Genomic DNA, 15,610 nt, shown 5'->3' on the forward strand with positions numbered 1-15,610 from the left:
CCCACCCCCTCACCACAGGGGTCACACCTGTAATCCCCTTTAACCTTCCACCGTTTGACCTCTGACCCTCCACACCTGAACCACTGCCACATGGTAGCACAAAATGGGACAGGGGGGGTCATAAACATAAATATTTATATAGCGAGAGGGAGGGGTTTGGTTATAGGAATTCACGAGATTACATCACACGTTGTCAAAAACGTCAAACTTCTCTCTGCCTGAGGGGGACGGAGAGGAACAGTAATGGGTTGATGAATCCTAATAGGAGCGGTAGTAGACAATAAGGGATTCAGGCTTCATCTGTTTTTACTACAGGACCCTACTGTTGTTTGGCTTGAGCTTTTCCCCTTGAGGCCCGGCGCCTCTCCCAACTGTCCCTCCTCTCCTCTGCCTCCCCCACTCTCTCCCCAAGGGTTGGCCAGGAAGCCCTGGTGGTCCAACTCCAACCCTAGGATCTGTCTCCCCTCCCCCCTCCTCGCCCCTTGGTTCAAGCTCCCCGTGCTGTTGCATTTCTTCACCCCCGGGGGTGCCAGGGAGGCGGGCGAGAGCAACGATGTGAGCGACAGGCTGCTTAGCGTCTCTGACAAGTGTTCGCTGTTGCCCGCCTGGCTGGAGCCACACCCCCCGATGGACGAACTGATCCCGATGCCCAGGTCCTCCAGGTCACATGGAACGGGGTCCATGGAGTCCTCCCGGGTATAGCCGGGGCTGATGCTACCCCTGCCGCTGCTCTGGCTCCGCTGGTGGCCCCGAGTGGCCTGGAGGGTGAGGGCAGGGCCTGACGAGGGGCTGGGCCGCGGTCTCAGAGTCTGGCCTGCTGGGCAGCTGGTGGGGTCCTCAGGGAGCGGGGGGCAGAGCAGGGGGAGAGGAGGGAGGGGGGACGCCAGGTCTTGAGGGGGCGAAACACTGAAGCTGAGTCCTTCCTCCAGGGTGGTCTGGAGGTTGCCATCGGAGCTCCCCGTGGCCAGAGACGAGTCACTATGGGACGGATACTGAGGACAGAGAGAGAGCGGCAGGGTGTAGATGTGGAGTGAGATATTGTAATATATAGCAACATTAGAGTCAATGTTTGACTGACTACACTGTAGGATGTGCAATGTGTACTGTACAGTCTGTTGGTTTCTCTGGTGGCAGTGTACGGGGTACCACACAAAGGGTCATAACAGCACAAAACAGTGTGGCGGACACTCATTAAAGATAACAAGGGGGTGGACACATACATTTGCCAATCAGAGGGAAGCCTGAGGTTTGTGTACATTTCTCGATCTAACATTAGACCCTACAGGAATTACACTATGCAGTGTTGGTATCTGTTACATACAGTACATATAGTAGGCCAGGTCTTACCTGCGTGCAGAGCACCCGGCTGTGGGCTCCTGGGGAGCGCAGGGAGGACCAGGAGGCCGGGGAGGTGAGTCTGAGGCCCCGCGAGGGGCGCCCTACTCTGGCCCTGGGGGGTGCCGGCAGGGTCGCTGCTGCCACAGGGTGGAAGAACTCCGCTGGCAGATGGATAAGAGCAGGAGAACCAGAGGCACTGGCCGCTCCTACTCTTCTTCCTCCTCCTCCTCTTACTCCCTCATCTGATCCTTCTCCTGCCTTAGTGCTACTGCAGGAGGTGCCACCTGGAGACAGAGAGAAAGGCTGTAAGGCAAATATACTATTCCATCTAGATCCCGAGTGAAACACCACATAAATACAATCCATTTAGGCTGTAGGGATACTGATATTGATGATTAGAATAACAAAGACCATGCAAATAATGCACATCATTCCAGGGAGAGCAACAATGCCACTGTACTGTACTGTGATGTCTGATTCACTCTATTCATGGATTGCACGTTGCGTTACAATACTGTTCTGAAGATTCTATTTAGGCCCTGGTTCAAACTGAATGTTTTACTTAATACATGGTCAATTGGCGCTAATGAAGATTTAGTCTAAAGTGCATTATAGTGGTTTGGAAACAAGATGGCATTTCAAAAGGAAGCAACTAATTAGTAGGAAAACCTGTTGTCATCATTATGATGTTGCCAGATTGACTTAAGATGCAGTATAACTTTAGATAACTAGCTAAAATTGACTGGGCATCACTCGACTTTCGGGCACCACTATGGCGGAGAGCGGCTTGAGAACATTCATAACAATGTCATGATGCAACAGAGCGACGGAGGTGCAACCCATGAATACACTCTTCGAAAAAAATAAACTGCTATCTAGAACCAAAAGGGTTCTTTCGGCTGTCCCCAAAGGAGAACTGTTTGAAGAACCCTTTTTGTTTCCAGGTAGTATATATTTGGTTCCAGGTAGAACCCTATTGGATTCCATGTAGAACACTTTCCCCACAGGGTTCTACATGTAACCCATATGAGTTCTACCTGGAACCAAAGAGGGTTATCCTATTGGGACAGCTGAAGACCCGTTTTGGAACCCTTTTTTCTAAGAGTGTAGGACCAACCTGGACTGTGATGGGCTGGCTAAGTACAGCTCAGCTTAGCTCAGCTCAGTTCAAATCAAATAAACGTTTATTGGTTGCGTACACTGATTTAAAGATTTTATTGCAGGTTTGGCTCAATAATGTGAAAACATAAGATATACTTTACAGTGCCTTGCAAAAGTATTCATCCCCCTTGGCATTTTTCCTATTTTGTCGCATTACAACCTGTAATTTAAATAGATTTTATTTGGATTTCATGTAATGGACATACACAAAATAGTCAAAATTGGTGAAAAAAAATTATAATTGTTGTTTCATTCTTTTTTAAACATTTTAAACGGAAAAGTGATGCGTGCATATGTCTTCACTCCCTTTGCTATGAAGCCCCTAAATAAGTTCTGGTGCAACCAATTACCTTCACAAGTCATATAATTAGTTAGATTGCACACAGGTGAACTTTATTTAAGTGTCACATGATCTGTCACATGATCTCAGTATATATACACCTGTTCTGAAAGGGCCTAGACTCTAGGCCCTAGAGTCTGCAACACCACTAAGCAAGGGGCACCACCAAGCAAGCGGCACCATGAAGACCAAGGAGCTTTCAAACAGGTCAGGGACAAAGTTGTAGAAGTACAGATCAGGGTTGGGTTATAAAAAATATCAGAAACTTTGAACATTCCACGGAGCACCATTAAACCCATTATTAAAAAATGGAAAGAATATGGCACCAAAACAAACCTGCCAAGAGAGGGCCGCCCACCAAAACTCACGGACCAGGCAAGGAGGGCATTAATCAGAGAGGCAACAAAGAGACCAAAGATAACCCTGAAGGAGCTGCAAACTCCACAGCGGAGATTGGAGTACCTGTCCATAGGACCACTTTAAGCCGTACACTCCCCAGAGCTGGGCTTTATGGAAGAATGGCCAGAACAAAGCCATTGCTTAAAGAAGAAATAAGCAAACACGTTTGGTGTTCGCCAAAAGGCATGTGGGAGACTTCCCAAACATATGGAAGAAGGTACTCTGGTCAGATGAGACCAATATTGAGCTTTTTTTCACCATCGTGGTGGCAGTATCATGCTGAGGGGATGTTTTTCAATACTTTTGCAAGCCATTGAATTAGTCCATTTATATATAGAATATATATAGAAATGTTGCTTTGTTTCCCAACCCCTCCGATATACACACACATATACAGCAATACACATTAGGCTGGAAAGGCTGGAGCAGAGGGTATAACTGGACTCACCAGGGCTGTGGTGGGATGGGGTCTTGTGTCTCTGATGGACCCCCACCTCCACCAGAAGTGGAGCCCCCTCCTCGGCTACTGAACTGTGGGCCCTGCAGCGCCTCGACCCCCCTGTCTGGGCCTGGGTCAAGGAGTCCCCTCCTCCGCCAGCCTCCTCTGAGCCCTGGGAGTCACTGCCCCTCTCCTCCTGGGGGGAGAAAACACACATGTTGACACACACTGTACCTGTTTATGTTGTCTATTATAATTCAATGTGGAGTGGGGCATGATAGGGTGCAGTACTGCACTTCATTATTACTGAAGGGAGTGCCGGCTAGTGTCCAAGCTCCTAGCCTTCTAGCATACAAACGTAGTCTCTGAGGCTATGGTTAGCATATTGACACAAGACCCCGGTCTCCCTGGGAAAAGAAGGAATCTCTTTAATCTAGAGAGATTCTTTATCTGCAATGGACTTCCTGGGTCAGATAAAAGTTGAATAAAATAAACGCTAAAAGCGATTCCCTAGGACCTTCATCTGGATATTACTATCAACTATGAGCACTTCTGATTCAAATCACCTCTAGATGACTGATTATGGCCCATAGCAACCCTGGTAGCCATGTGTGCTATCTGGACACAGCCGGAAGGTCTCGGTCTCTCAATTCAATTCAATTCAATTTAAGGGCTTTATTGGCATGAGAAACTTATGTTAACATTGCCAAAGCAAGTGAACTAGATAATAAACAAAAGTGAAATAAACAACACAAATTAACAGTAAACATTACACTCACAAAAGTTCCAAAAGAATAAAGTCATTACAAATGTCACATTATGTGCAAATAGTTAAAGTACAAAAGGAAAAATAAATAAACATAAATATGGGTTGTATTTACAATGGTCTTTGTTCTGCACTGGTTGCCTTTTTCTTGTGGCAACAGGTCACATATCTTGCTGCTGTGATGCACACTGTGGTATTTCACCCAATAGATATAGGAGTTTATCAAAATTGGGTTTGTTTTTTAATTCTTTGTGGATCTGTGTAATCTGAGGGAAATATGTGTCTCTAATATGGTCATACATTTGGTGTGAGGTTAGGAAGTGCAGCTCAGTTTCCACCTCATTTTGTGGGCAGTGTGCAACATAGCCTGTCTTCTCTTGAGAGCCAGATCTGCCTTTCACAGCCTTTCTCAATAGCAAGGCTATGCTCACATGTACATAGTTAAAGCTTTCCTTAAGGTTGGGTCAGTCACAGCGGTCAGGTATTCTGCCACTGTGTATTCTCTGTTTAGGGCCAAATAACATTCTAGTTTGCTCTGTTTTTTTGTTGTTAGTTCTTTCCAATGTGTCAAGTAATTATCTTTTTGTTTTTTCCTGATTTGGTTGGGTCTAATTGTGTTGCTGTCCTGGGGCTCTGTGGGGTCTGTTTGTGTTTGTGAACAGAGTCCCAGGGCCAGCTTGCTAAGGGGACTATTCTCCAGGTTCATCTCTCTGTAGGTGATGGCTTTGTTATGGAAGGTTTGGGAATCGCTTCCTTTTAGGTGGTTGTAGAATGTAACAGCTCTTTTCTGATTTGGATAATTAGTGGGTTACGGCCTACTTCTGTCTCTCGCGCTTGCTCGCTCACACACACAAACAGCTATGTCTTACTATTGTTGTGAGGTAAATTGAACCAATGAGCAGAGAATGAACCAGACCAGGAATCAGCGTCTTGGGAAAAAAGGTAAATACTTAACTTGAATAATGGAGAATGTAACGATACAGAACAATTTAACCAACAACAACAAACACCAGCATTCCAAACTCACACAGGGGAAACATACAGGAAACTGAATTCAATAACTAACAAGGGGAAACAGAAAACACACCTCTCTTACAGGGGAAACAATCATGAAATAATAAGACACAGTCCAATAAAAGTCTCTAGACCGCCCTCTGGTGCCAGGAGGAACCATGACACATAAGTATAGTAAAATGTGTGTAAACACACAATCCCCCACCCCCACACACTCCTACTAGCATTAAACAACTAGAGGGAAGGATAACGCACAGGGAGGGATGATAGGAAGATAGCGAGGGATGGGGCAGACGGAGGTGTAATTGCCGGAGGGGGGTAAAGGAAAGGGAGGAACGATGTAGTAGAGGATAAAGAGGAAGATAGGCCTCACAGGCCAGAGGGGAGGCAGTAGACTGAATGGATTTCAATTCCTGAAGGTCTCTGTACAGGAGATTAGAGCTTCAGCAGGATTCAAGATTTATTCTTATGTCCCTGGAACTTTGTGCCATGCAAGTATTCTTTCTGTACTGGAGACCAAGGGAACCCACTGTCCACCCCCTCTATCACCCCATCCTCAGACCTGAGCAGACCTGGATTCAAATAGTATTCAACATCTTAGCCACTAAAGTACAGACCTTGCCCTATTGGTACTACAGGATGGCTAAAGCATGCTCAAAACTATTTGAACCCAGGTCTGCTACCCAGTCCCATGTTTCAAGCCCCTCCATTGTCCTCCAAAACACCCTTCCCATTTATAACCCCTCCATCTCTCCATCTCTACCTTTCCCTCCCGCACCAGCAGCTGGTGGACACTCTGGTCATCCAGGCTGAGGTCATCAGGTAGAGCCGGAGACGACGACTTGTCTGACATTTGGTCTGACCTCAGAGATGCCTGCTCTATCTCTGCCAGCCGGATCTGATGTAGAGGGGGAGGGAGAGAGAGGAGGAGAGAAGGAGCGAGAGGGGGGAGAAGGAGCGAGAGAGAGAGCGAGAGAGAGAGAGAAGAGGGGTAAGAGAGAGAGAAGGGTGGGAGAGAGAGGGAGAGAGAGGGGGAGAGAGATATTGAGAGGGGGAGAGAGAGGGGAAGAGAGACGGAGGTGGAGGGAGTGATGGAGAAAAAAGGGGGAAAGGGAAAGTGAAGGAGAGAGAGAAAGTTATCTAAAACTGAGAGAGAGAATGAACACATAAACCAGAGACAATTGAAATCCAATGGGGTGAGGGAGGGGGCTGTTATATGAACATGTGCCTGTGGGTGAGTGAGACAAAGAGGTTCATAAAGAGAGATTCACGGCTCATATACAGCAGTAAATTACCACTGCAGTATGCCGGAGGCAGGAGGAGAGCGGGAGGGAGGAGGGGAGAAGGAGGGAGGAGGGGAGAGAGAGGTAGGGAAGGGGGGGATAATTAGAAAAAGGGAGCAAGACAGAGAGAGATAGGAGGTGGGGAAAATAGACTGGGAGGATGGAATGTGTTCAGAAAACAGAGATAAAGGCCCCTGATGTGGTCAGGAGAAACTTAGGGCCCTAACTATCACAAGTCTCTTGTTAGGTTGTTTCCAGACAGACCCTATAAACACTACATGACCAAAAGTATGTGGACACCTGCTCGTCGAACATCTCATTCCAAAATCATGGGCATTAATATGGAGTTGGTCCCCCCCTTTGCTGCTATAATGGCCTCCATTCTTCTGGGAAGGCTTTCCACTAGATGTCGGAACATTGCTGCAGGGACTTGTTTCCATTCAGCCACAAAAACATTAGGGAGGTCGGGCACTGATGCTGGGCGATTAGGCCTGTCTTGCAGTCGGCGTTCCTATTCATCCCAAAGGTGTTCGATGGGGTTGAGGTCAGGGCTCTGTGCAGGCCATTCAAGTTTCACACCAACCTCTGCAAACAATTTCTGTATGGACTTCGCTTTGTGCACGGCGGCATTGTCATGCTGAAACAGGAAAGGGCCTCCACAGAATTGTCTAGAATGTCATTGTATGCTGTAGCATTAAGATTTCCCTTCATTGTAACTAAGGGGCCTAGCCCGAACCATGAAAAACAGCCCCAGAACACAATTCCTCCTCCACCAAATTTTACAGTTGGCACTATGCATTGGGGCAGATAGTGTTCTCCTGGCATCCGCCAAACCCAGATTCGTCCGTCGGACTGCCAGATGGTGAAGCGTGATTCATCACTCCAAAGAACGCGTTTCCACTGCACCCGTGTCCAATGTCGGCGAGCTTTACACCACTCCAGCCAACGCTTGACATTGTGCATGGTAATCTTAGGCTTGTGTGCGGTTGCTTGGCCATGGAAACACATTTCATGAAGTTCCTGACGAACAGTTCTTGTGCTGACGCTGCTTCCAGAGGCAGTTTGGAACTCGGTAGTGAGTGTTGCAACCGAGGACAGACGATTTTTACGCGTTACGCACTTCAGCACTCAGTGGTCCCGTTCTGTGACCTTGTGTGGCCTACCACTTTGCGGTTGAGCCGTTGTTGCTTCAAAACGTTTCCACATTTTACATTACATTTAAGTCATTTAGCAGACGCTCTTATCCAGAGCGACTTACAAATTGGAAAGTTCATACATATTCACAGGTTGTTTCATGACATGATAAATCAGAGATGGGTGGAGCATGTAAAAGAGGAGGAGAGGGCAGATTGATAGCTTGACAGCACCTGCAGACAGGTAGAAAGGAAGAGTGACAGGTGAAGAGGTTCAAATCCCAGTTATTACTTTCCAGAGTGGCCCGTTCCACTTTATCATTGTGATGGACACAACTAGCAACAGGGATAGTGTGTATGTGTATGTGTGTGTGTGTGTGTGCGTGTGTGCGTGCGTGCGTGCGTGCGTGCGTGCGTGCGTGCGTGCGTGCGTGCGTGCGTGCGTGCGTGCGTGCGTGTGTGCGTGTGTGTGTGTGTGTGTGTGTGTGCGTGTGCGATTACATATGCATGGTTCATGTGTTTACCTCTAGTTGTGGGTGGCTCTTACAGTCCTTCCAGGCAGGAGGAGAGGTAGAAGAGTAGTGATGGAAGACAGATCCAGAGAGGTTGTCAATCATCAGCATCTCTCCTTCAAATGAGTCCTTAATCAGCAGAGACACACTGTCCAGCCACTGACTCTCCTGGAACACACAGTTATTACTTGGTTAATAATATCATATCCTGGAAGACACTGTTTTTACATGGTTAATGATATCATATCATGGAACACACAGTTATTACATTGTTCATTATATCATATCCTGGAACACACAGTTATTACATGTTAATGATATCATATCCTGGAACACACAGTTATTACATGGTTAATGATATCATATCCTGGAACACACAGTTATTACATGGTTATTGATATCATATCATGGAACACACAGTTATTACATGGTTATTGATATCATATCATGGAACACACAGTTATTACATGGTTAATGATATCATATCCTGGAACACACAGTTATTACATGGTTATTGATATCATATCATGGAACACACAGTTATTACATGGTTAATGATATCATATCCTGGAACACACAGTTATTACATGGTTATTGATATCATATCCTGGAACACATAGTTATTACATTGTTCATTATATAATATCCTGGAACACACAGTTATTACATGGTTAATGATATAATATCCTGGAACACACAGTTATTACATGGTTAATGATATCATATTCTGGAACGCACAGTTATTACATTGTTCATTATATCATATCCTGGAACACACAGTTATTACATGGTTAATGATATCATATCCTGGAACACAGTTATTACATGGTTATTGATATCATATCCTGGAACACACAGTTATTACATGGTTCATTATATCATATCCTGGAACGAACAGTTATTACATTGTTCATTATATCATATCCTGGAACACACAGTTATTACATGGTTCATTATATCATATCCTGGAACACAGTTATTACATGATTCATTATATCATATCCTGGAACACAGTTACTACATGGTAACATCAATATAGATACATTATAGGGTTAACTTACAGCTACAAAGGGTCAATCCATAGAGGATTCACAGCATAGGGCTGTACACCTAGTGACACCTACACCTAGTGACACCTAGTTACACCTACACCTAGTTACACCTACACATAGCAACATCTACACCTAGCGACATCTACACCTAGCGACATCTACACCTAGCGACATCTACACCTCGTGACATCTACACCTAGCGACACCTACACCTAGTTACACCTACACCTAGTGACATCTACACCTAGCGACATCTACACCTAGCGACATCTACACCTAGCGACATCTACACCTAGCGACATCTACACCTAGCGATACCTACACATAGTGACACCTACACCTAGTGACACCTACACCTAGTGACACCTACACATAGTGACACCTACACCTAGCGACACCTACACCTAGCGACACCTACACCTAGTGACACCTACACCTAGTGACATCTACACCTAGTGACACCTACACCTAGTAACATCTACACCTAGTGACATCTACACCTAGTAACATCTACACCTAGTGACATCTACACCTAGTGACACCTACACATAGTGACACCTACACATAGTGACACCTACACCTAGCGACACCTACACCTAGTGACACCTACACCTAGTGACACCTACACCTAGTGACATCTACACCTAGTGACACCTACACCTAGTAACATCTACACCTAGTGACATCTACACCTAGTAACATCTACACCTAGTGACACCTACACCTAGTGACATCTACACCTAGTGACATCTACACCTAGTGACATCTACACCTAGTAACATCTACACCTAGTCACACCTACACCTAGTGACACCTACACCTAGTGACACCTACACCTAGTGACACCTACACCTAATAACATCTACACCTAGTGACACCTACACCTAGTAACATCTACACCTAGTGACATATACACCTAGTGACACCTACACCTAGTGACACCTACACCTAGTAACATCTACACCTAGTGACACCTACACCTAATAACATCTACACCTAGTGACACCTACACCTAGTGACATCTACACCTAGTGACATCTACACCTAGTGACACCTAGCACCTAGTGACACCTACACCTAGTGACATCTACACCTAGTGACACCTACACCTAGTGACACCTACACCTAGTGACACCTACACCTAGTGACATCTACACCTAGTGACATCTACACCTAGTGACACCTAGCACCTAGTGACACCTACACCTAGTGACACCTACACCTAGTGACACCTACACCTAGTGACATCTACACCTAGTGACATCTACACCTAGTGACACCTAGCACCTAGTGACACCTACACCTAGTGACATCTACACCTAGTGACACCTACACCTAGTGACATCTACACCTAGTGACACCTACACCTAGTGACACCTACACCTAGTGACATCTACACCTAGTGACATCTACACCTAGTGACATCTACACCTAGTCACATCTACACCTAGTAACATCTACACCTAGTGACACCTACACCTAGTAACATCTACACCTAGTGACACCTATACCTAGTGACATCTACACCTAGTAACATCTACACCTAGTGACACCTACACCTAGTGACATCTACACCTAGTGACATCTACACCTAGTGACATCTACACCTGGTGACACCTAGCACCTAGTGACACCTACACCTAGTGACACCTACACCTAGTGACACCTACACCTAGTAACATCTACACCTAGTGACACCTACACCTAGTGACATCTACACCTAGTGACATCTACACCTAGTGACACCTAGCACCTAGTGACACCTACACCTAGTGACATCTACACCTAGTGACATCTACACCTAGTAACATCTACACCTAGTGACATCTACACCTAGTAACATCTACAACTAGTGACACCTACACCTAGTGACACCTACACCTAGTAACATCTACACCTAGTGACACCTACACCTAGTGACATCTACACCTAGTGACATCTACACCTAGTGACACCTAGCACCTAGTGACACCTACACTTAGTGACATCTACACCTAGTGACACCTACACCTAGTGACATCTACACCTAGTGACACCTAGCACCTAGTGACACCTACACCTAGTGACATCTACACCTAGTGACACCTACACCTAGTGACATCTACACCTAGTGACACCTACACCTAGTGACATCTACTACAGAAGTAGCGTTACAACATTACACATTCACATAGTGACCCCAAAACTGGTTATATTAACTGGTTATATTAACTGGTTACATTATAATTTCAGAGGTAAGCTATGTCCATAGCTGGAGTAACCCAAGGAGACCCAACAGGCTGAAAGAGTTACCACGCAGAGACAAATCTGTGATAGATTTGATACATGTCTCTATTAAATGTTCAATAGCTAAAATAGATAACAGTTTAGGGAGCTGGCAGACTGTTATTACATTAATACAATGAAGTAGTAATCTATCTAAACTTCATTATATCATTTTCTATCTTGAATCTCATCAGCAAAATAGTTGTTCTGTAATGATTCTTCTGTGCAAATAGATTGACTGGAAAAATAGTAAAAAGAATAGCAACTGAACTGGTCCCATATTACCTCAACTGCTGTAATTTCTACAAGTGTTATTTTCACTAAGAAAATCTATACTTCCTTGTGTTGATAATGGCACCTTGATAGCGGTGTTTCCCCTATAGCCAAAACACTAACAGTTTTATTATAATAAAACATTCTAAAACGCATTCAGAGAAATCTGAAATCTGATTGGCTGAAATGCCGTTGAAAGACATTCACTAACACCGGGTAACCACACAGGCAGAGATAGGGTAATCACTATTTGGCATTTTTGGCCTATTTGGCCACAAAGGACAGAAGTACCAAACACTTACATACTGCTCTTGTCCATTCTTGCATGCCAATCTAGTGACTATCCCCCTGTGCTTACACGGCCCATCCATATGCTCTTCTCTGCAGAAACATTACCCTAAATACATACAGTACTAAAGAAACATTACCCTAAATACATACAGTACTAAAGAAACATTCCCCTAAATACATACAGTACTAAAGAAACATTCCCCTAAATACATACAGTACTAAAGAAACATTACTCTAAATACATACAGTACTAAAGAAACATTCCCCTAAATACATACAGTACAAAATAAACATTACCCTAAATACATACAGTACTAAAGAAACATTCCCCTAAATACATACAGTACTAAAGAAACATTCCCCTAAATACATACAGTACTAAAGAAACATTACTCTAAATACATACAGTACTAAAGAAACATTCCCCTAAATACATACAGTACAAAAGAAACATTACCCTAAATACATACAGTACTAAAGAAACATTCCCCTAAATACATACAGTACTAAAGAAACATTCCCCTAAATACATACAGTACTAAAGAAACATTACCCTAAATACACACAGTACTAAAGAAACATTCCCCTAAATACACACAGCACTAAGAAACATTACCCTAAATACATACAGTACTAAGAAACATTACCCTAAATACATACAGTACTAAGAAACATTAGCCTAAATACATACAGTACTAAGAAACATTCCCCTAAATACATACAGTACTAAGAAACATTACCCTAAATACACACAGTACTAAAGAAACATTCCCCTAAATACACACAGAACTAAGAAACATTACCCTAAATACATACAGTACTAAGAAACATTACCCTAAATACATACAGTACTAAAGAAACATTCCCCTAAATACATACAGTACTAAGAAACATTACCCTAAATACATAGAGTACAAAATAAACATTACTCTAAATACATACAGTACTAAAGAAACATTCCCCTAAATACATACAGTACAAAAGAAACATTCCCCTAAATACATACAGTACTAAAGAAACATTCCCCTAAATACATACAGTACTAAAGAAACATTCCCCTAAATACATACAGTACTAAAGAAACATTACCCTAAATACACACAGTACTAAAGAAACATTCCCCTAAATACACACAGCACTAAGAAACATTACCCTAAATACATACAGTACTAAGAAACATTACCCTAAATACATACAGTACTAAGAAACATTAGCCTAAATACATACAGTACTAAGAAACATTCCCCTAAATACATACAGTACTAAGAAACATTACCCTAAATACACACAGTACTAAAGAAACATTCCCCTAAATACACACAGCACTAAGAAACATTACCCTAAATACACACAGTACTAAAGAAACATTCCCCTAAATACACACAGCACTAAGAAACATTACCCTAAATACATACAGTACTAAGAAACATTACCCTAAATACATACAGTACTAAGAAACATTACCCTAAATACATAGAGTACTAAGAAACATTCCCCTAAATACATACAGTACTAAAGAAACATTACCCTAAATACACACAGTACTAAAGAAACATTCCCCTAAATACACACAGCACTAAGAAACATTACCCTAAATACATACAGTACTAAGAAACATTACCCTAATTACATACAGTACTAACAAACATTCCCCTAAATACATACAGTACTAAGAAACATTCCCCTAAATACATACAGTAACAAGAAACATTACCCTAAATACATACAGTACTAAGAAACATTACCCTAAATTCATACAGTACTAAGAAACATTCCCCTAAATACATACAGTACTAAGAAACAATACCCTAAATACATACAGCACTAAAAAATATTACCCTAAATGCATAAAGTACTAAGAAACATTACCCTAAATAAATAAAGTACTAAGAAACGTTACCGTAAATACATACAGTACAAAGAAACATTCCCCTAAATACATACAGTACTAAGAAACATTCCCCTAAATACATACAGTAACAAGAAACATTACCCTAAATACATACAGTACTAAGAAACATTACCCTAAATACATACAGTACTAAGAAACATTCCCCTAAATACATACAGTACTAAGAAACAATACCCTAAATACATACAGCACTAAAAAATATTACCCTAAATGCATAAAGTACTAAGAAACATTACCCTAAATATATACAGTACTAAGAAACGTTACCCTAAATACATGCAATACCAAGAAACATTCCCCTAAATACATGCAGTACTAAGAAACATTACCCTAAATACATGCAATACCAAGAAACATTACCCTAAATACATACAGCACTAAGAAACATTCCCCTAACTACATGCAGTACTAAGAAACATTACCCTAAATACATGCAGTACTAAGAAACATGACCCTAAATAAATAAAGTACTAAAGAAACATTACCCTAAATACATACAGTACTAAGAAACATTACCCTAAATACATGCAGTACTAAGAAACATTACCATAAATACATACAGCACTAAGAAACAATCCCCTAAATACATACAGTACTAAGAAACATTCCCCTAAATACATGCAGTACTAAGAAACATTCCCCTAAAAACATACAGTACTATGAAACATTACCATAAATACATACAGTACTAAGAAACATTACCCTAAATACACACAGCACTAAGAAACATTACCCTAAATATATACAGTACTAAGAAACATTACCCTAAATACATACAGTACTAAGAAACATTACCCTAAATACATGCAGTACCAATAAACATTACCCTAAATACATACAGTACTAAGAAACATTACCCTAAATACATGCAGTACTAAGAAACATTACCCTAAATACATACAGTACTAAGAAACAATCCCCTAAATACATACAGTACTAAGAAACATTACCCTAAATACATGCAGTACCAATAAACATTACCCTGAATACATACAGTACTAAGAAACATTACCCTAAATACATGCAGTACTAAGAAACATTACCCTAAATACATACAGTACTAAGAAACAATCCCCTAAATACATACAGTACTAAGAAACATTACCCTAAATACATGCAGTACCAATAAACATTACCCTAAATACATACAGTACTAAGAAACATTACCCTAAATACATGCAGTACTAAGAAACATTACCCTAAATACATACAGTACTAAGAAACAATCCCCTAAATACATACAGTACTAAGAAACATTCCCCTAAATAAATAAAGTACTAAAGAAACATTACCCTAAATACATACTGTACTAAGAAACATTAGCCTAAATACATACAGTACAAAGAAACATTACCCTAAATACATACAGTACTAAGAAACATTCCCCTAAATAAATAAAGTACTAAAGAAACATTACCCTAAATACATACAG

The 15,610-nt window shown here is 42.3% G+C and overlaps 1 protein-coding gene across 1 annotated transcript in view; it reads right to left on the reverse strand.

Moving 5' to 3' along the window:
• Nucleotides 1-296: 296 nt before the first annotated feature.
• Nucleotides 297-15,610, reverse strand: part of LOC120044082 (voltage-dependent T-type calcium channel subunit alpha-1I-like) — a gene marked incomplete at its 5' end in the record, with an annotated part of 151,521 nt that continues 136,207 nt past the window's right edge. Inside the window, 5 exons of the mRNA XM_038988670.1 lie at nt 297-992; nt 1,348-1,499; nt 3,687-3,873; nt 6,221-6,355; nt 8,398-8,553. Coding sequence (XP_038844598.1) covers nt 297-992; nt 1,348-1,499; nt 3,687-3,873; nt 6,221-6,355; nt 8,398-8,553 — 1,326 coding nt within the window. The remainder of the gene's footprint in view (nt 993-1,347; nt 1,500-3,686; nt 3,874-6,220; nt 6,356-8,397; nt 8,554-15,610) is intronic.

Source organism: Salvelinus namaycush, chromosome 3 (assembly GCF_016432855.1).
Source record: "Salvelinus namaycush isolate Seneca chromosome 3, SaNama_1.0, whole genome shotgun sequence".
Lineage (NCBI taxonomy): Eukaryota > Metazoa > Chordata > Actinopteri > Salmoniformes > Salmonidae > Salvelinus > Salvelinus namaycush.